The 19,536-nt window shown below is 41.4% G+C and overlaps 1 protein-coding gene and 1 non-coding gene across 2 annotated transcripts in view; both read left to right on the top strand.

Moving 5' to 3' along the window:
- The window catches only part of CRLF3 (cytokine receptor like factor 3), a 41,832-nt gene that overhangs the window by 19,503 nt on the left and 2,793 nt on the right, over window positions 1-19,536 (top strand). Inside the window, exons 5-6 of the mRNA XM_040243996.1 lie at window positions 1,490-1,712; window positions 2,619-2,751. Coding sequence (XP_040099930.1) covers window positions 1,490-1,712; window positions 2,619-2,751 — 356 coding nt within the window. The remainder of the gene's footprint in view (window positions 1-1,489; window positions 1,713-2,618; window positions 2,752-19,536) is intronic.
- On the top strand, window positions 6,824-6,953 carry LOC120867467. Its single transcript, XR_005721896.1, has one exon. It is a non-coding gene; the product is annotated as a small nucleolar RNA SNORA30/SNORA37 family (small nucleolar RNA).

The following is a 19,536-nucleotide window of genomic DNA, read 5'->3' as shown; positions in this document are numbered from 1 at the left end:
TTTCAAATCTCTGTATCAAAATGTTTCCCATCACACATTTCCCAAACATAACTTGGTGAGTTGAGAATTGCTCCCATTTCTGTTTATTAGAAAAGTTCAGAAGGTGTTAGTGAATGTTGGGTGTTGGATATTTTTCTGTTAAACATTGAACTAGTACCTCTGAAATAAAAGTTCAAAAGTATGTTCTTTTCCCCCACACTCTCAGCATTACCAAGAATTTTGTGTATTAAGTCATATTAAGCATGTGATAAGTCCTGTTATGCATGTGAATTACCATATTTTAGATAAAAACCATGTCCAAGTGAGTCATAATATCTTGGCTGTTGACAAATACATCATTCAGAGGTGGGTGGTCAGCTTCTGGAAACTGTTTTCTTAAATGGGATTTTTACTTTTGTTTTAAATTTTTTTTTCTTGTTTTTGATTAACTTTTTATTTTTTTCATTGTTTTTAATGAAATTTAAAAAATGAAACCTTTGTACAGAAGAAAGAAGTAGAGATACTTTTGTTGGTTCAAAACAAAGACTCTTATTCTACTTCTGTTTTTTTTGCCTGTCAGTTCTTTTGTTATAAGTATTATTCTTTATGCTTTCTTGCATACACATTTAAGATTTTCTAAAGTATATATAGCTATAAAACTATGAAGTAGCATATTGGATCTATACTCTACCAGGAGATAACCAAACTCTCCCCAAAGTGATTGTCCCCAAGTGCCCTTCTACCAGGAGTGTACGCATTCCTTTTACTCTGCGTCTTCACCAGTACTTGGCATTGTCAGACTTTATTTCTTTAACAGGATAGTACCTCATTGTGGGTTTTGATTGCATTTTCCATACTACACGTTAGGCTGAATATCTTTATATATTTTCAGCTGCTTACATTTCTTATTCTGTAGAACACTTACTCGTGTCTTCTGTACGTTTCCCTTGCTGGCTGCTTTGTCTTCTATTAATTTTACAAAGTCCTTTATATATTTCAGATATTACCTCTCTCTTAGCTATATGAATAATGTAGTTGTGCGATGCTTGTCTTTGAATTTTGACTGTCTTATCTTGGGCTTTACTGTGTAGGAAACACGTCGTTACTTCAAAGGAAGCAGATCTGTTCATATCAGACCGGGGTTATAAAGCACATGGTTCAGGGACTTCTGGCAGTCCAGTGGTTAAGAATCTGCCTGCCAGTGTAGGGGATGCAGATTCAATCCCTGGTCGGGGAACTAAGATCCCACATGTCTAGGGGCAGCTAAATCCAAGCACTGCAATGAAGACTCAGTGCAGCAAAAAAAATAAAATAAAATAAAAACACATGGTTCAGTAAGGAAAAGGAGGGAAATGGTGATGTCATATTTTCTCTGAGCTTCCTGAGACCAGCCCATATTCAGCGTGTGGGCCTGTTTGCTCAGCCCCAAAGGCCCCCATTCAGAGTTAGGTTGTGATGCTGAGAGAAGTTGTTCTCTGACTTCTACCTAACCTAAAGCCTTTCTCCCCAGGTGGATGACGACTTTACTGCCCAAGATTACAGGCTCCAGTTCCGTAAATGTACTTCCAATCATTTTGAGGATGTATACGTAGGCTCTGAAACGGAATTCATTGTATTGCACATAGACCCCAACGTTGATTATCAGTTCAGAGTCTGCGCCCGAGGAGACGGCCGACAGGAGTGGAGTCCGTGGAGTGTCCCCCAGATTGGTCATTCCACGCTGGTGCCGCATGGTATGCTGTTCCCCTCTTATTCCTGAAACTTTCCTATGTATGAAGACTTGTATTCTTTGCTAAAAGGCAGCCCACTGACAACCCTTTTTCATAAGGATAGACCTTGAATTGATGGAGAATGACATGAGACATGTCTTTTACTTCCTGCTCAAATTCTTTCATGTGAATTTGGTAAATTTTCATTCATTCTTCTCTCAAACATCCCCAAATGGGCTAAACAGGTGGTTCAAGTGGTAAAGAACCCGCTTGCCGATGCAGGAGATGTGGGTTCAATCCCTGAGTTGGGAAGATCCCCTATGGTAGGCGATGGCAACCCACTCCAATACTCTTGCCTGGAGAATCCCATGGACAGAGGAGCCCGGTGGGCTACAGTCCACAGGGCTGCAAAGAGTCAGACACGACTGAGCAGGCATGCACACAAGGTTCCCCAAATGGTGCCAGATAGGATTATAAACGTCCCTAAACCCAGAGATTTTTAAATATTGCCTTAGAAGACTACAATATTTAACGCAGACCTTCAATGTATATCTTGGTAGGGGCTTTAAAAAAAAAAAAGTCTTATGATTTAAAATTGGTCTCTCTTGTATTACTTTTTAAAAATATTTAGACTCATTTGTTAATTACCTCTTCATCAGGTTGGAATAAGCTCAAACATGATTTTATTGAGTAGTAGGGGATAATGCTGTTTGATCTTCCTTGCCACAAATGTGCAAGAAGAGACTAAAATCTTCTTTGTGATATGTAGGATTAACCATGACACCCTATCACTGAATTTTTCCTTTTATTGAACTTGCCCATGACTCCTAAGAGTAGCTAGCGTCTTCCAAGTTTTATTTAATATATCTGTGTTGAAGATTTTCCCCAAGTGATTGTAACAATTTTCAATATCTTTTGCTTTTTAAAAAGAGTGGACAGCTGGCTTTGAGGGGTACAGCCTGAGCAGTCGGAGAAACATAGCGCTTCGTAACGATGCCGAGTCGTCCGGTGTTCTCTACTCCAGCGCCCCCACTTACTTCTGTGGGCAGACGTTAACATTCAGGCAAGTGGATATTAAAAGATATGACTCTCAGGCCTTGGGCAGTAGCGGGAAGTACTCAGAGCATCCAGGAGCTTCTGATCTAAAGAGTCCTGCGTTTATTCTGTCATTTCTAGGCAGTATTACCTTGGAGCAATTTCCTTATTTCTCTTTGCTTCGCTTTTCTCATATGTAGTCATAGGGTTATTATGAGCATGAAGTGAGATAATGTATATAAAATGCCTTCCTTTGCTTGATAACATAGTGCATATTCACTGTGTTTGGGTCTTCTTTCTTCCTGGTAAATAGAGATAAACAGAATGTCTCTCAAAAGTCCATCTTAAAAATTCAGAGGTCCCCAATTTTTTTTTCCCTTTGTGAATCCATAAGAGCAGGTGTCAGTGAAAGACAGCCTACATAAACATACTATTATATAGATACATATGGTATATACATTTAGTCTCTGTAAAATAAAATGGAAAACAAGCCTCTCCTGCCGCCAGTTAGTTTTCTATTTCTTTACCCACTGCTCCCTGGCTTAGAAAAATTCCCTTTTCTTTGTTTTCATGTTTTCTGAGATACATTCTCTGTAGTCCTGTTTCTAAATAACTTTTTCTGAGAACAAAGCCCAGTTTTGACTGAGCAAGTAAAGCTCACCTGATGTTCACCATACACCCCTCAGTGTAGCAAGCTCTCCTCTAGGTTTTAAGTTGTGAGAATCGTGGGATTTTATTGTGAATGCTTGTTCCGGGTTACTCTTGTTCTCAGTCTCTTGTTGTAGAAGCCATGGAGAGTATCTGAAGGTTTTCTCTAAGCTAATGTTGCCATGTTCTCCACCAGCCAAGTCATTTGAACTGTCAGCATGATCAGAATGCACTAGTTTATGCTTTGTCTCATTTCTGACACCTCCCCTTACCCCTTACTCTACAATGAAAGAATGACTTAATAACTAGAAAAATACTGACAGAGAAGTAAGGACTCTAGTACCTAACATCAATTAGTTATTCCCCAGGTAATCAGTTTTCTGAACTAACAAATCTCTTCTCTGCTTACGTTCCTTGTTGATAGAGATACTCCCATTAGTGAGTCTTCTGAGAACAAGGGACTTCTGTATAATGAGAGGGCTTCCTGAGTTAATAGGTTCAGGCCAGATATCTCAGCTCATAAGAAGAAGAATAATCAGTGTAATATTGCAGTTTTAAGTTGGATTTACCACGTGCCAGGTGCTGTTCTAAGCACTTCACTTATTGATTCTCATAACCCAGTGAAATAGGTTTAGTTACCCATTTTATGGATGAAGATACTGAGGCATAGGGAAGCCCAGTCACTTACCCATAACTAGTAAATGGCAAAGCTGGGATTTGAACCCAGTCAGTCTGGGTCCCATGATTTTAACACTGGTCTTTATGGCTTCTTGGGCTTCCCTGTGGCAGGAAAATAATTCTCCTGCCAATGAAGGAGACTTGAATTCGATCCCTGGGTTGTGAAGATCCCCCGGAGAAGGAAATGACTACCCACTCCAGTGTTCTTGCCTGGAAAATCCGATGGATAGAGAAGCCTGGCAGGCTACAGTCCATGGGGTTGCAAAGAGTCGGACATGACTTAGCGACTAAACAACAAACAGCGATATTGCTTCTTGTTAGTCTTTTTCATGCCAGAGTGTGGAAATGTACAGTTTTTCCGTATCCTTAGCTCTCTTCCTTTCCCCTCTTCTGTGACTTTTCTCCCTTGGTGATGGTGATCGGGTGCTCTTCTACTGGTAACTTCTTCCTCTGTGAACCCAGGGGAACCCGGCCAGTAGATGACCCACTTAGGTTTATTTCTTAAGTCATTCAATAAATGTTTTTAGGTTACGACATTAGAAATTACACCCACCTACTGTCTGCAGCCTGTGGCCTGACACTTAGTTGGCCTTAATAACCCATTAGCTCCTTCCTCCTCCTCCAAAGGTGCTTGACTGGGCCCCTCTTGGCAGGTGATTAACTGACAGTTAAGCTCAGTATTACCTTAGTCAGACCTTTGCATTTTTGTCATTTTTCCTTTGAATGTGGATTGAAAATGTTTTCTTTCCTTGTTTAAAGTAATGCCAGTCATTGGCCATGAAGGCAGAAGATGTGAATGGTGTGTTTGTGTGGGGGGGCACCGTCTTGTGTTTGGGGGGAGGGCGCAGGCAGATAGGCCTACTTGAATAAAGGTAAACTTTATCTAGTTTAAGGACTTCATAGTCTGAAGGGTGATTATACTTCTGCAGGCCCTGTCCTGTGCCTCAACCCAATCTATGCTGAAGTTTCTGAAATGCTGAGAGCTGCTGATGTCAAAGAAACCTGTTACTGGCCAGCTCTTAACAGTCTCTCCAGCCCAGCCTCAGGTGATGCCTGGGTCCCCTCCTTCCCGGCCACTCCCTGACTTCCTGTCTTGAATATTCCTGCCTTCCCTTGCTTCTAAAATTTCCTGATTTTACTATTTTTTAAACCAATTTTTACTGTCTCTTCTCTACCACCTCCTTTCTTTAGCTTCCCTTAGTCTGATAAAATATTTGCTGATCTATAAAGTGTGTAGAAATATTTCAGAATATCACTGTTACTCAGACTTGAGCCCTGAGAATATATTCTGTGCATTAGTAGTTTAAGATTAAGTAAAGAATCTGGGATATTGAGAAATCTCCTTTTTATAAGAGCATATCTGGGAAGAAGAAAATTTTCTTTGATGGTGAGACTTTTGTCTTAGTTCAGAAAATTATTTAATAATTCTTGGTTACCTATGAATAAAGGAACTTTGTAATCCTCATTTCTCCTGTAAGCATTGTCATAGTCAGCTTATGCACTATCGTTGCGAATAGCCTTGCTTTGCCCAATGCCAAGGAAGCCCAGAGGGAGAGTAGTCTTCCGCTGTTGCTGTAAATGGCGAAGAGCTTAATTTTTTAAGTTTTATTTTTTGCAGTTGTTACCTACAATGAGGGCATCCCAGGTGACTCAGTGGTAAAAGAATCCACCTGCCCATTTAGGGGATGGGAATTAGATCCCTGGGTCGGGAAGATCCCCTGAAGGAGGAAACAGCAAGAAATATTCTTGCCTGGAAAATTCCATGGAAAGAAGAGCCTGGCAGGGTACAGCCCATGGAGTGAGAAAGAGTTGGATACTACTGAGTCCATCTATAATGAGCTTTCTGAGCCTGGATAGTATTTGGAGAGGAGGTGGTGGTGTAAGCTTGTATGTTCTCCTCCCTACTGGGCTTTTTCAGTTTGGAGGGAGGTTGTGGCTAAAGTTCACCTTGGAGTGTGGGTATTGTTGCAGCACTTGACGACATTGCCATGTGAATAATAGAGCTTGATTTTGGTTCTCTCATATATTTACTAAAAAATAAATAAAAACAGGGGCTTCCCTGGCAGTCCAGTGGTTAAGACTGAATGCTTCCACTGCAGGGGGCTCCAGTACGTCCCTGATTAGGGAACTAAGATCCCGCGGGCTGTGCTGTCAAAAACAAAATATGTGGAATTTAGAAAGTCAGTCATGACGATCCTATATGCAAGGCAGCATAAGAGACACAGATGTAAAGAACAGACTTTGGACTATGTGGGAGAAGGCAAGGGTGGGATGATTTGAGAGAATAGCATTGAAACATGTACATTACCATATGTAAAATAGGTGACCGGTGCAAGTTCAATGCATGAAGCAGGGCACTCAAAGCTGGTGTTCTGGGACAACCCAGAGGGGTGGGGTGGGGAGGGAGGTGGGAGGGGGTTCAGGATGGGGGCACATCTTGTACACGTGGCTGATTCATGTTGATGTATGGCTAAAACTACCACAATATTGTGGAGAAATTATCCTCCAATTAAATAAATTTAAGAAAAAAATCTTCCTAACAGCCTTCCTTATCCTGGTAGCCTCGGAAGTTACTGTCTTCCTCTTTCCCCATGAGGAAATGAGAGCAGAGAGAGACTGACTCATCAATATTTAAATCCTGAGCTGCTCACCGCAGTCTGTGCTCTTAACCACTGTGCTACCCTGCCTTTCACAAGTAACATGACATGGTAAATCGAGTGGTAAATCAGCTGGCTAACTTTTTTCTTCCAAGGACATCAAAAAGTAAAGTTCCACTAGCACTTTCACAGGTCCTCCCCTAGGCAGTGGGGCCAGGATTTGGTAGCTGGTGCTGAGATTGACACCCTTGGTTATATCCTTGCCCTGGGACTGTGTCAGTGATGACCGTCCATCAGTGGGACGGGGGTGGCGGGGGGAGTCATGTTCCAGTTACTTATTGTTGTGTAACAAGCCACCCCCAAACTTAAACAACTCTAGTCACTTATTTAGCTCAGGAAACTGCAGTTCGCAGAGTATGGCAAGGACAGCTCATCTCTGCTTATGTGGAGTCAGCTGGGGTGGTTTGACCAAGGGTGGTGGATCAACTTCCAAGATGACTTGTCGACATGGCTGGCAGATTGATTCTGGTTCCTGGGGCCTCTCTGTGGACTGCCTGTGCCTGCTCATAGCCTGCTGGTTGGGTTCCAAGAATAAGCATCCCAAGAGATAGGAAATAATAGAAACTGACAGTTTCTTAAGGTCTCAGCCTGGAAACTAACCTAGTGTCACTTCTGCCATGTTTTGTTGCTCAACTGGTCACAGAGTCCAGATCCCAGGGAGGAGACTTAGACCCTACTTTATTTATTTATATTTTTTGCTGTGTCTTGAAACATGCAGGATCTTAGTTCCCCAATCAGGGATCAAACCCGTGCCCACTGCCCAGTCTTAACTCCTGGACTGCCAGGGAGATCCTTAGATCCTGCTTTTTGTTGTTGTTTTGATTGCACCTTCCTTGACCCGAGCTCAGACTCACCCCCTGCAGTGGGAGTGCAGAGTCTTAACTGCTGGACCACCAGGGGAAGTCCCTAGGCTCTGCTTCTTGATGGAGGAAATATCAATGAATTGGGGGTCTTCTGTTAGAGATGCCATGGTTGGTAGCTGTTAGAAAGGGCTTTCTGGGAATACGTGCATTTGGTGTAATGCTTGCCTTTGGTTGGACATTAGCATTAGCTTTTCTGAATGAATTTAAGCTGGAGGAGATCTTTATTTTTCTGTACAAGCTTGGTCTCTGTCATTACCAAGTGTATCTTCACTACTAATTACTACCTCTTCATATCGTAAAAAAAAACCCAAAAATCTCAGTCTAATAGAATTTTATCTGGAAAAATCCCGTCTGGGCATAATCTCTACTAGGATTAGGAAGTTAATTCAACTATAGGGTCTTTGAAATCTTGTCAGTTTCTTCTTTTATTGAGATAGTGCCCTGTCCTAGGAGAATACAGCTTTGCCGGTGTTTTCTGTTTTGTTTGCGTGATTCCCTCTGGAGGCTTGATGTGTAGTTCTTTCAGGGTGAAGCTTGTCTCTTATTACAGGTGTGGGGAATGTTGTCAGACAGTTTTCCCCACAGACCTTTTATTACAGACTTGGATAAGATAAGACAGGTGGTTCCTAAGTAGACTAAGGATTCTGTAGTTTTTAGTTTGTTTGTAGAGAGAGGATGACATGAACTCATAGAATCATATCTGCTTTGGGATGTTCACAAGGAGTTATAACTATTCCTTACAGATAATCTGAGGAATATTTCTTATACTTTTTTCCCTCTCCATGTCTCTCTGTCTGAAACTGCTTTTCTAAAATGTAAGGACAGTTCTCCTGCTCACCTGAGGTCTTTCTGAATAATGCTGACCATTTCATTCAATTCTTATTCCACTCTGATGGTATTTACAGTATTTGGTATGGTTGGGAATGCAAAGTTTGAAAAAAAAAAAAAAGGAAAAACAAGAACCTTTGGCTAATAGTTTATAAGTTAGGATAAGAGAGATACTGAGGAACTTCCCTGGTGGTCCAGTGGCTGAGACTGTGCACTTCCAATCCTTCCTTTGCAGAGGGTACTGGTTTGATCCCTGGTCAGGTAACTAAGATCCCACATGCCATTCAGCGTGGCTAAAAATAAAGAAACTAGTAGCACCGTAGCACCATTAAAAAAATATGATTAGACAGTCAAACCTTAAAAAAAAAATCCTGAATGCTGTGAGATATAGGGGAAGGGAAATTTACTTCTAGATGAGGGGATGATGAAGGCTTTATCTCAGAGTTGGAAAGGACAGTTCAGGTAGGGAAATAAAGCAAGAACCAAAGATATGGAGGAGGAAAAATATGGAGAACAGGAAGTAATTAGTGTAAGTGGGGTTAATAGAGACAGGTACATAGTTAGAAAGAGCCCCAGAAAAGTAGGATATTCTTAGTTCTGAAGTGTTTAATGAGTTAATGTCTATAAATCCTCATTACATGCTCAGGAGGTAGAAATGTTATATAGATGAGGAAACTGAGGTGTAAAAAGATTGAACCACCTGCTTGAGGTTGTACAGATTCTTTGGGGGGATTTCGTACCCTGAGGCATGTGGGATCTTAACCAGGGATGGAACCTGTGCCTCTTGCAGTGGGAGCGTGGAGTCCTAACCACTGGACCACCAGGGAGTTCCCTGTACAGATTCTTACAGTTATCCTGAGATTCAGATCCTGGCAGTCCAGCCCTTGTAGGTCTCTCTCCGCTTGGACCTAGAATGTGACAGGAAGCCATTGAAGGACATTGAGCAGATGAATGAGGTGATCTGGCGTATATTTTACAGGTTGTTTTGGCTGCTGGGTGGAAAGAAGTCTGGAAAGTGGTGAAGGCCTGGAGACCGGTTAGGAGGCTGGAGAGGAGGGGCAAAAACGTTACCAGGAATGAGGGAAAAGCTGTGCTCAGCATTCCAGGGTTAATCTTGGTGACAGCTCATGGTGACTTGGACCAGAAGTTAGTGATAAGTGGTCAGAATCTGGGTTTATTTTGAAGGAAGCACTGACAGGATTTATTGACAAGTTGGTTGTTGGGTATGAGAAAAGTGTAACCTCAGGGTTTTTAGAGTAAGTAACTTAGGGTAGAATTGTCATTTACTGAAGTAGGCGAGGCCTTTTGAGGAGCCTATTTCTGGGTGAATATCAGTTTGTTTTTTCACAAATTAATTTCCTTATAAGACATTTAAGTGAAGATGTGGAGTGGACAGTGGATATACAAGTGTGGAGTTAAGTGGCGGAGACCAGGCTGAAGATACTAGTGAGAGTTTATTTATTTTTTTTTTTAGTTTTTTTTTGTCTGCACTGCGCAGCATGTGGGATCTTTGTTCTCTGACCAAGGATCGAACCTGTACTGCCTGCATTGGAGGTGTGGGTCTTAACCACTGGACTGCTAGGGAAGTCCAACTTCAGAGGTTTTAACATGGTGGTTTAGTCACTAAGTCATGTCCTTCCCTTGGCGACCCCATGGTCTGTCGCCTGACAGGCTCCTCTGTCCATGGGCTTTTCCAGGCAAGAGTACTAGAGTGGGTTGCCATTTCCTTCTTCAGGGGATCTTCCCGACCCAGGAGTTGAACCCAGGTCTTCTGCATTGCAGGGGGCTTCTTTACCGACTGAGCTACGAGGGAAGCACGGTTTTAACATTTAGATGAGTATTTAGAGCCATGAGACTTGATAAGATCAGCAAGGGAATGAGTGTAGGAAGAGGACACTGGAGAATCTACCATTTAACTTTTGGGAGAAAGAACAAACTAAGAAAGGATTCGGAGGAAGAGCAGCAAGTGAGATAGATGGGAGAAGTGAGATCATGTGGTGTCCTTGAAGCCAAGCAAAGAAAGAGTTTCCAAGAGGGGCTAGTGATCGCATGATGCTGCTGACCCGACAGAAAAGAAAGGGGCTGAGAATTGACCTTTGGGTTTGCAGTGTGGATGTTGCTTGGTGACCCTGACATGAATAGTTTCAGGAGAGTTGTTGGGGGAGGCAGTTTGGCCAGAGTGGGTTTAAAAGAGAGATGAGATCTTTGGGGACCAGTAGATGCATAGCAGTACCTTAGTTCTGAATTTTTTCCACTCTGGAAACTTTTTGGAGGAATGAAAGAGGTGGGGGAACCCAGAAGTGCTTTTTCAACAGAACTAAGTAATACAGAAAACTCAAAATCCAAATTAGCTGTAAAGGCTTCATAAAGACACAGCTAGGCAGGAAGTCATGATAATTTGCTGGCCAACCTCAGAATCTCCAGATATTCAGTCCCAAAAAAAAGACCCCGCAAGACTATGAACAAGGCCAGGACAGAACAGTGCTTGAGTGTTCCTGAGGACTAGCAGGAAGGAAAGGTGTAACAAATCTGCAGGGGAGTCAGAGTGTCAGAGTGCGTCACCTTACAAAGCAGGGGCTGTGTCTTTTGGTGACAGTGGACAGTAGTCTGTAAGCAGCCTTTGACGAGAGCTCCTCTGTCCATGGAATTCTCCAGTCAAGTATACTGGAGTGGGTTGCCGTTTCCTCCTCCAGGGGATCTTCCTGGTCTAAGGATCGAACCCAGGTCTTCTCCTGCATTGCAAGCAGATTTTTTTTTTTTTTTTTACCGTCTCAGCCACCAGCGAAGAGAACTCAGGTATGTAAATCTGAAAGTCACCCTTTTTAGGTTTTTTTTTTTCCCCCTCCGACAGTACTGCTGGGCCTATGGGATCTTGGTTCCTCGAGCAGGGATCAAACAAAGTCCCACAGCTGTGAAAGGGCAGAGTCCTAACCACTGGACCACCAGGGAATTCCCATCTTCATTTAATTTTTTAAAAAATGCCTTCCATCAGTGTTTTGTCATTTTTTTTTCTTGTCTTACTACACATGCTAGGGAGTGTAATTCTGAGTAGCGGCGTAGAAAGTAGACATCCTTGTCTTATTCCAGATCTAGGAATGAGGTGCTAGTATGATGCCAGCTGTAGGTTTTTTGTGGATACCCTCTATCAGGTTAAGGAAGTTTCCTTCTATTCTTACTTTGCCGAGAGCTTTATCTATAAATGGATGTTTAATTTCATCATATTATTTTTATGTAACTACTAAGATAATCATATGGTTTGTCTTCTGTTGATATAATGACAGCAATAGATTCTTAAATACTGGACCAGCTGTGCATTCCCATGAGAAGCCCTGCTTGACTGTGTGTTCTTCTTTTGTACATATTGCTGTAAATTTAGCTTTTATTTATTTTCTGAGGATTTTTATGTCCCTTCACAAGAGAGATATCTGTCTCTTTTCTCTTGTGATGTGATTGGTATCAGGGTAATTGCCAGCCTCATAGAGTGAGCTGGGAAATCATTCTTCCTCTTTTATTTCTCAGAACTGTCTGTGAGAATTGGTATTGTTCCTTAAATGTTTGGTAGAATTCACCAGTGAATTCGCCATCCGAGGATTTTCTTTGTTGGAAGATTTTCAATTTTTACAATAATAATAAGATAATCAGTTTTATTTTAAGAGAGGATAAAAGCTATTTTAGGATTTGTATAGTAAGGAATATGTTTCTATGTAAAAAAATCCTTGTCTACCATGACTTGATAAGACATCCCTTTTCTTTTTTTTTTTTTCCTGACAAGTCAAGCTGTGCCATGACCCTCTTTGTTAACATATGGCTTATTTGTTCCTTGGGCTAGTTTCCCGTTGGTGACACACAGGCCCGCTGGCTGTGTTCCTGGAAGTCCTTGCAGCCTTCCCAGCAGTGTGTGAGGGTCCTGACTGACGTTGCTGCCTCCCTGTCAGTCTTAAGTGTTATGTTTTCACCTGTAGCTGTAGGCCACAATAATATTCTTTTTCTCTTTCCTATATTTATCATAAAGTTGGATACTTTTCATAATGTATTTGGATATATTATCCAAACAACTGAATTTTTGGATCTTTGCTCCAGGTGTTCACTGTGGGAAGAAGGAAGTGTGAGGTTCTGAGGCTTTACCACTTAAATCCCAGTTAGCCAAAGTGCAGAGTAATAGGTTTAGCGTTCTTTTTGCTGTCAGCCTTGCTTCTTTTTGTTCTGAACCATGTTCTTTCTCAGAATACTTTATCTTTGACAAAAATTATCCTCTGCAACTTTCTACTTGATTCTATGCAGGATGCCTTCCTGCCAGTTTGTACATAAGTTGATTTTTTTTAAGTTAATTTTATCTGAGGTCACTGTACCCTGCCATCAATTATTTTATATGCCATTTTCCTTTTTTATATACTTTTAATATTTGGATGATTTATAGGAGAGTTTTTTTTTTAATAGGACTTGTTTATGTGAGAGAACCACTCAAATAGTTTTTTAGGATATAATGTCCTGATTACTTGTCTTGCAACTTAAAAATTCAAAAATGTTAGGAATCCCTGAAAGTCCGGTGGTTAGAACTCAGTGCTTTCAGTTCTGGGGATCCGGATTCATTCCCTGGCTGGGGAAGTAAGATCCTGCAAGCCGTGTGGTATGCCCCCCACACCCCGAAAAAATATTCAAAGATGTTACATTTATATTCTGTTTCTTAGTGAGCTATGAAAATAATTCTGGGAATTATTCAGAAAATTAGCTCTCTATTTTCATGGTTCATTTTCTATTCAGAGAAATTTCTATAAGCTTTTAATGGCAGACTTGTGTTGTTTATCAAATGCTGTTTTCATGCAGAATGTTTCTAGGAACAATTTTGTGATTTATTCAAATTAAGAGTTTTTTTTCCTTTCTTCCCAAGATGTTTTTTTCTCACTGCTTTGAGTTTCTTTTTTTAAAATTGGAAGATAATTGGTTTACAATGCTGTGTTGGTTTCTGTCATACATCATCATGAGTCAGCCATAAGTATACCTATGTCCCCTCCCTCTTGAACCTCCCTCCCTGCTCCGTCCCCATCCCACCCCTCTAGGCTTCACAGAGCACCGGGTTGAGCTTCCTGTGCTATGCAGCAACTTCCTGCTTTGAGTTTTAACTCATACTTTATTTCAAGAAAATTTGAGTTAATTATTCATTTAAAAAGTTTAATCACAGGAAAAAACGTACATTTGAAATGAGCTGGCCAAACTCAAGTGAGAGCACAGTCCGCCAAAAGATACCAGTTGCAAGCTCAGGGGGCCCCAGGGTCCATCCTTACTTCTAACTACATAGCTGGCTACAAATTCCAAGGTTTCCATGACCACACTCAGGTTTTATAGTTTGCTGGCATGACTCACAGAACTTCGGAAAGCACTTCACTTATGATAACAGTGTTAATATAGCAGGAGGATACACATCAGAACCTGCCAGAGAGAGGGACTCACAGGACGAGATGTGAGGGGGTTCCAAACCGAAGCATACATCTCAGGGATGCAAGACTTTTTGCAATAACAATACTCAGAATATTACAAAGCAGGAATGCTCACTCAGCCTTTAGTGTCCAGAGTTTTTATTGGGATTTTATTGATTGCAGGAGATACAAGTTCAATCCCTGACTTGGGAAGATCCCCCAGAAGGTCTCACACACACACACACACACACACACACACACACACACACCCAGAAGGACACCCATACACACACACACACCCCAGAAGGACACACAGATACCTGGGAGATTGGACTGACATCCCTTTGCTCAAAGCCTCAACCCTGTGATCATATGTTTGCTCTTTCTGAGGTGACGTGTTCCCGTCCTGAGTCATCATGTTTGCACAAACTATCTAGGGACCCACCTGGAGCACCTCATTAGCGTGGTGGATCTGAGGTGCCCACCATGAGTAATAAAGACACACTACTGTCACTTGGAACATTCCAGTGGTTTCGAGATTATTTCCAGGCATTAAGGCAAGCCAAATTCTTCATTAGGCAATACTAAAATGAGTAATTACTATCCTGCATCTATTAGTGATCATATTAGCATGTTTTTATTTTTTAGAGAAACAGTATTAGAGATGTTAGGGATAAAATTGAAGTATCTTGTGTTCCTCACATTCATCTCTCTCTATATATATATGTGTGTATATAATATATATATTTATCTATATAATGTTTTGTGTGTTTTTGTTTTGATTTAAAAAATATTTATTTTTATTTATTCAGTTGGCCGTGTCAGGTCTTAGTTGCAGCATGCAAACTCTTGGTTGTGGCATGTGGGATCTAGTTTCCTGACCAGGGACCGAACCTGGGCCCCCTGCATTGGGAGCAGAGAGTCATAGTCACTGGACCACCAAGGAAGTCCCTGATTTGTGTGTTTTTAAAATCTTTATAAACATGATTTTTCAGAATCACAGAAGGATTGCAAGAATAGCACAAAGGATCCCCGAATAGCCTTCACCCAGATTCCCCAATACTACATTTGCTTCATCATTTTCTTTTTGTTCCCAAATCATTTTCAGTGAGTATTCCATAAAAAGAGATCATAAAAATCATAAAGTTAACATTGATACACTATTATCTAACCTATAGAGCTTACTAGATTTAGTTGTCCCAATTAACGTTCTTTGCGGAAAAGAAAAAGATCTTGGATCATGTGTGGTACTCATTTGTTGTGTCCCTTTAGTCTCATTTATCTATATACTCTTGGTCGTGCTGGGTCTTTGTCGCTTCGAGCGGCCTTTCTCTTGTTGCGGAGAGCAGGGGCCCCTCTTGGTTTCGGTTCCCAGGCTTCTCGTTGCGATGGCTTCTCTCGCTGCTGAGCACAGGCCCTGGGTGCTCTTAGTTGCTCTGCAGCACGTGAGATCTTCCTGGACCATGGATCGAACCCATGTCCCCTGCATTGGCAGGCAGATTCTTCCTTTCTTTTTTTGAATTATTTATTCATTGGCTGTGCTTGTTCTTCGTTGCGGTGGCACGCTTTCTCTGGTTGCAGGGAGCGGGGGCTGCTCTTCCCTGAGGTGCCTCTCGTTGTGGTAGCTTGTTGAGCGGAGCACAGGCTCTAGGCTCACGGGCGTCAACAGCTGCGGCGCTTGGGCTCGGTAGTCGTGGCGCAGGGGCTTAGATGCTCAGAGGCATGTAGAGTCTTCCCACACTGGGGATTGAACCCATGTCCCCTGCGTTGGCAGGCAGATTCTCATGCACTGGGCCACCAGGAAGTCTCTCTTTAGCGTCTGTTAATCTGGAACAGTTTCTCTGTCTCTTCAATTTTATGATATTGGCATTTTATAAGAGCACAGGTCAGTTATTTTATAGACGATCCCTCAATCTAAATGTTAAGATTCGGGTTATGTATGTTTAGCAGGAACATTATAGAAGTAATGTTGTGTTCTTCTCAGTGCCTTGAGGTCTTCTGGATATATGCCCGAGAGTGGGATTGCTGGATCATGTGGCGGCTCTATTTTTAGTTTTGTGAGAAATCTCCATTCTGTTTTACAGAGTAGCTGGACCACTTTACATTCTCACCAACAGCGCTAGTACTTTATTTAGGATTTTTACATCTGTAGTCAGTCATCAGAGTTGTTGGCCTGAAGTTTTCTTTTCTTGCAGTGTCTTTCTCTGACTTTGGTTTCAGGATAATTTTAACCTTATAAGTTTGGAAATGTTGACCCCCCCCCAAAAAAAAATTGCACAACATGAGAATAAGTTTTATGTGAGGCAAAATGAGGACTATAGCCTGGGAAATAGCATTTCAGGTAGCTCCGAGAAACTGCTCCAAAGAGGCAGCAGGGAAAGATCAGTGTATATGTGATTTTGGTGAAAGGGGAATACATGCAATCAAGCACTTTTTTTTTTTTTTGCAGAAGGTTTCTGCTAGTCAGGAAGAACAGTCATCATCGTAAAGGATTTTAGTGCTTTTCTAGATATGAGGAGATATAAGAATTGGGCTCATAAAATCTGCTTCTGAAAATATCTAATTATCTGAAGACCTGTCCTGCCAGTTTTTTCCTGAGCGCAGCGTGCCTCGTTCCCGCTCTCCTCCCTGAACTCCTTTCACGGGTGTTGAAAATCAGCAGCTGCAGCAGCACGTGATTTAATTCCTTGTAGACGTAGATGGCAACTGCCCTTGACAAGTGCCGGTTTGTATCTGACAGTATTCCCTCCTCTTCAGTGTTTTTGAAGACTTTAAGAAGGATTGTATTTATTCTTTAATCATTTGGTAGAATTCGCCAGTGAGGCTATTTGGTCCAGGGCTGCTGTTTACTGATAGTCTTGGTGCATTTTTGATACTGATCCAGTCTCCTTTCTAATTATAAGTCTGTTCAGATTTGCTGTGTGTTTATGATTCATTCTTGGTAGGTTGTATATTTGTAGAAATTTACCTATTTGTTCTAAATTATCCAATTTCTTGGTATATTTTGTTTATGAGTTTAACAGTTTATAATCTGTTTAATTTCTGTGGTATCAGTTGTAATGTCTCCTCTTTCATTTCTGACTTTGTTTGTATCTTATCTTTCTTTATCTTAGTTAATCTAGCTGAATCTGTCAACTTTGTCAATCATTTCAAAAAAACAGCTCTTAGTTTTGTTGATGTTTTTCTGTTGTTTTTCTAGTCTCTATATTGTCTGTTTCTACTCTAATATAATCAGTATTTCCTTTCTTCTCCTAACTGTAGTCTTAGTTTGTTCTTTTTTGTTCTTTGAGGTATAAGTTGTTTTCTGATATTAAAAAATTTTTTACTTATTTAAATTTTTTGAAAATTGGATTTAAAAAAAAAACAACACAGACTTTTTTTTGGTTGCCCTACATGGGGTGGGGTGTTCATACCTTGCCCAGGGATCGAGCCCGTGTCCCCTGCACTGGGGCTTTAGCCACTGAACCAGCAGGGAAGTCCCTGGTATCTTTTTAGATGTTTGTGTTTGTAAACTTTGCTCCTCTGTGCTTTTGCTGCATCCTATATGTTTTGATATGTTTTGGTTTTGTTTTCATTTGTATCAGGACATTTTCTAATTTTCTTTTTGATTTTGTCTTTGATCCATTGGCTGTTCAAAAATTGGTTACTTTTCACATATTCGTGAGCTTTCTAGTTTCCCTTATGCCATTAATTTATAGTTTCATTCTGTTGTGGTCAGAAAATAAATATAGTGTAATATCAGTCTTCCTGAATTTGGTATGACTTATTTTGTGACCTACCAAATGCTGTTCTACTTTGGGCTTCCCTGGTGGCTCAGAGGTTAAAGCGTCTGCCTGCAATGCGGGAGACCTGGGTTCGATCCCTGGGTCGGGAAGATCCCCTGGAGAAGGAAATGGCAACCCACTCCAGTACTCTTGCCTGGAGAATCCCATGGAGGGAGGAGCCTGGTGGGCTACAGTCCACAGGGTCGCAAAGAGTCGGACACGACTGAGCGACAAACTACTACCGTGTGCTGAATATCCTGGAGAACGTTCCTTGTATGCTTGAGAAGAATGTATATTCTGCTTCTTTGGGGAGGAGTGTCCATATCATTTGTGGTGTTATTCAGATCCCATACTCCTTATTGATCTTCTGTCTGGATGTTCTATCCACTGTTGAAGTAGAGTACTGAAATCTTCTATTATTGTGTAACTGTTTTTCCCTTCAGTTCTGTCATTTTTTGCTGCATATATTTAAGTGCTCTGATGTTGGGTGCGTATATATTTATGGACTTCCTTGAGTTTGTTTCTCAATTAGAGCCTTGCTGGCTTTTCAGGCGCTCGTAATCTCTTGCTCCCTCTGGTGCCAGTTTGTGGTACTGCACGTTCTGCAGCCGCAGGGTGCCTTCACTCTCTTGGACCCAGTGGCCCCCAGACATCCAGAGTATGCCGGCTCCCGACAAGGGAATGAGACAGATACCATTCCCTTGAGCTGGCCTGTGGAAAGATAGCACACCAGAAGGAAGTCTTCCTCTTCTCCCTCCCTGCAGCACTGGCTGCAGGCTGCTACCCTTCACTTTTCTTGGCAGCATTCAGGCACCCGTGCTATGCCAGCTCCTTCAGTGCACCAAATGAGACATGACAGAAACCAGTCCTCTGGGAAACCCTCCAAGGAGCTGGAATGTTGAATGCACACTCCACTCCTGTGTGTCTTTTCTGAAGGAAAAGTCAGGAGCTGGGCTGTGCTTGCCTGATTCCGAGCTGTGGTAGCTTGGAAGAGGGGTTGACATGAGGCAAGTGAAATTACTCTTCTTACCCAGTTCAGTGCAGCTGTTCTCAGCTTTGTGCTCCTTTGGGGCTTTTTAACTGAATTCTGGAAATCTCCTAAAGGTATTTTGGTCTGTATATCATTTAGAAAGTGTGTGTCCCTATGGTAGAATGAGTCCTAGGACTTAAACTATGCTGTCGTATGGCTGGCGTCATTCTCCTCCTTCTTTATACTGCTGGTTTAGAACTGAAATGACTTCAGAAACCCACCCATGTGTTTATTATGGACTCACATGTTTGCCACTTTACAAGGAAAGACATCTTGAGGCCACTCTGGGTATCAGTAACCACATCTTTCCTTAAAAGCTACGTGCTGCCCCTTGCTCATTTTTCTTTTTCTGTCCTTGCAAAGTCTAGCTTTCTGGAATGGAGAGAAAGATGACCCTGGTCATCGGGATGTGGGTTGACCTTTATATCTAAGTACATGATGACATATTGTTTGAGACTTAAACGCAAAAGGAAATGCTTCAGCTTACTATGTATGAAGTTCTCCAGCCAGAATATGTCCATAACCATATTATCCTCTGTTTTAAAAGAGGGATAATGTCTATTTTTAAATGCTTGGTAAACAGTAGTCATTGCTTAGACTCGTCTAATAAAAGTTTAAATGATGATGACATTCATTATAATAGCAAATACAACACATTTTCTATATGTCTAGAACCAGAACATAGAGCAGAAATGTGCTGTCGTAGCCATAAACAGGTAACGTGGACTCTGAAGTCAGAATGCCTGAGTTCGTGTCCTAGCTCCGCCACTCAGATCAGTTTATTTTCCCTTTTCTTTAAACCTTATTTTTTCTTTTGTGCCTGAGTTTACTCATGTATAAACTGGGTATGATAATAACAGCACCTACATCATGGATTGTTACACGAATTGAATGAGAAGATTTATAGATAAGATATACAGACACAAAGTTT

The sequence above is a fragment of the Oryx dammah genome, unplaced genomic scaffold (assembly GCF_014754425.2).
Source record: "Oryx dammah isolate SB20612 unplaced genomic scaffold, SCBI_Odam_1.1 HiC_scaffold_8, whole genome shotgun sequence".
Taxonomy (NCBI): Eukaryota; Metazoa; Chordata; class Mammalia; order Artiodactyla; family Bovidae; genus Oryx; species Oryx dammah.
The sequence above is the reverse complement of the archived record's forward strand: the minus strand, read 5'-3'. Positions and strand labels throughout refer to the sequence as shown.